Genomic DNA, 1,848 nt, shown 5'->3' on the forward strand with positions numbered 1-1,848 from the left:
CAAGAAAGATCAACTACCGAAAAGACAACCCAGAATACAAATTTCCTTACTTTGCAGAGTGTGTGTGACAGCGGAGAGGGATCACCTTGTGATCCAAATTTTGAAGGGCGTGGGTTCTACTTAGCAGCAGGAGGCGCAGCAGCCCTTCAAAATCTGGCCCATGTCACCAAAGAAATAAGATCTCATAAGTGGAATGTCCAGATCCTGGACCACACAGATGACATGGCCATGCTATCCATTCAAGGGCCCAACAGCAGGGCCATTCTACAGCAGCTGAGTGACACAGACTTCAGTGATGCAGCATTCCCGTTTTCTTCACACAAAGTGATCACAATAGCTGGCCACAAGGCAAGGGCACTTAGGTTGTCCTTCGTTGGTGAAATGGGTAAGTGATTTCTAAATATTGAATTTGAAAATGGATGCTGGTTCTCAAAACTTATTCACTTATTGTTCTTTTAAAATTCAGTAGCATCTCTTCTAGCTTGTGCTCTTTTTCCCTTGGAGCATAAGAACGATTTTTTTTGTACGAATATTAAATCGATGGCATATGATTTGTTTTCTTTTCCAGGTTGGGAGCTCCATGTACCTAACAAGTCAGCAGTTGCAGTCTACAAGGCGGTGATGGCGACTGGGGAGCCTCTTGGATTAGTCAATTCTGGCTATCGAGCCATTGACTCTCTATCTTGTGAGAAGGGCTATCGCCACTGGCATGCTGATGTACGGCCTGATGACACACCCCTTGAGGCTGGCCTTGCATTCACCTGCAAACTGAAGACAGATACAAATTTTCTTGGGCGTCAAGCCATTGAGCGTCAGAAAGCAGAGGGCATCAGGAAGAAGCTCGTGACTTTGACCCTGAATGACCCATCAAAGCCACTATGGGGTCTTGAGGGGATTTGGCGAAACAACGAAGTCCTAGGGTATGTGAGACGCGCTGAGTATGCCTTCTACCTTGGCCGTGCCATAGCATATGGGTATGTTGAGCGGCCAGATGGGAATCGGATCACCAACGACTTCCTTGAAAGTGGCTCTTGGCAGGTCGAAGCCATGGGAACTATGCTTGATGCTTCGCTTCATGTTCGGTCGCCATTTGATCCCAAAAATTTACGCGTGAAAGGACTATATAGTGAAGTCAGCTAAATAGTTTTGAGTTTTCTACTGCTGGCTAAAGGCTGTTGAGTCCAATATATATTCATGTAAGACGAGAATTATTCATATCTTTTGACCATGACAGTTCCTGCCATATATAATGGCGCTTGATTCTACTAAGACATTCCTCGAACATATTTTCATTTGTTAAGTATTGGGTGTTTTTTAATGGATGAAGATGTTTGATATATATGTTTTTATCATTATCCATAATTTTCATGCATTTCGATATGGTCTATTCCAGTCTACGAGTGCCATTATAGATTTGTTCTTAGTCGTAGAAAATATTCTAGATGCATGATTTTGTCTTATGCTAAATGCCATTTTTTGTATGTTCGGGAAGCACAATATATATCTAGAGGCAGTTATTTAGGGATCTTACTTGAAAGGATGCCAAATCATTCTTTATGGTATGCGGTGAACTTATTGTACGGAGTGCTAAGTATTCATTCAATACAGACCAATAATGATTTTGAATACACGTTAATAAAGAATATGGGTGATTATTCATCAAACCTTTTTGACATACAGATAATAGTTTTGCTTCCTTATGTATGAAAATAGAAACTCTGGATGAAAGAAAATGATATTTCGGAGAAAAATGGTTACGTTTAACCCTTTCTCTGATAAGCTCTGAAATTATGTTCTACCGTGTGATACGCAATTTCTATATTTTCTAAATTATTATTTTTTTACAGT

The 1,848-nt window shown here is 40.6% G+C and overlaps 1 protein-coding gene across 1 annotated transcript in view; it reads left to right on the plus strand.

Annotated features, from left to right (window-relative positions):
* LOC119589287 (sarcosine dehydrogenase, mitochondrial-like) overlaps positions 1 to 1,645 on the plus strand; it is a gene marked incomplete at its 5' end in the record, with an annotated part of 7,771 nt that extends 6,126 nt beyond the window's left edge. The window contains 2 exon segments of the mRNA XM_037937905.1: positions 58 to 385; positions 569 to 1,645. Coding sequence (XP_037793833.1) covers positions 58 to 385; positions 569 to 1,140 — 900 coding nt within the window.
* Positions 1,646 to 1,848: the final 203 nt, after the last annotated feature.

Source organism: Penaeus monodon, chromosome 25 (genome assembly GCF_015228065.2).
Source record: "Penaeus monodon isolate SGIC_2016 chromosome 25, NSTDA_Pmon_1, whole genome shotgun sequence".
NCBI classification, from domain to species: Eukaryota; Metazoa; Arthropoda; class Malacostraca; order Decapoda; family Penaeidae; genus Penaeus; species Penaeus monodon.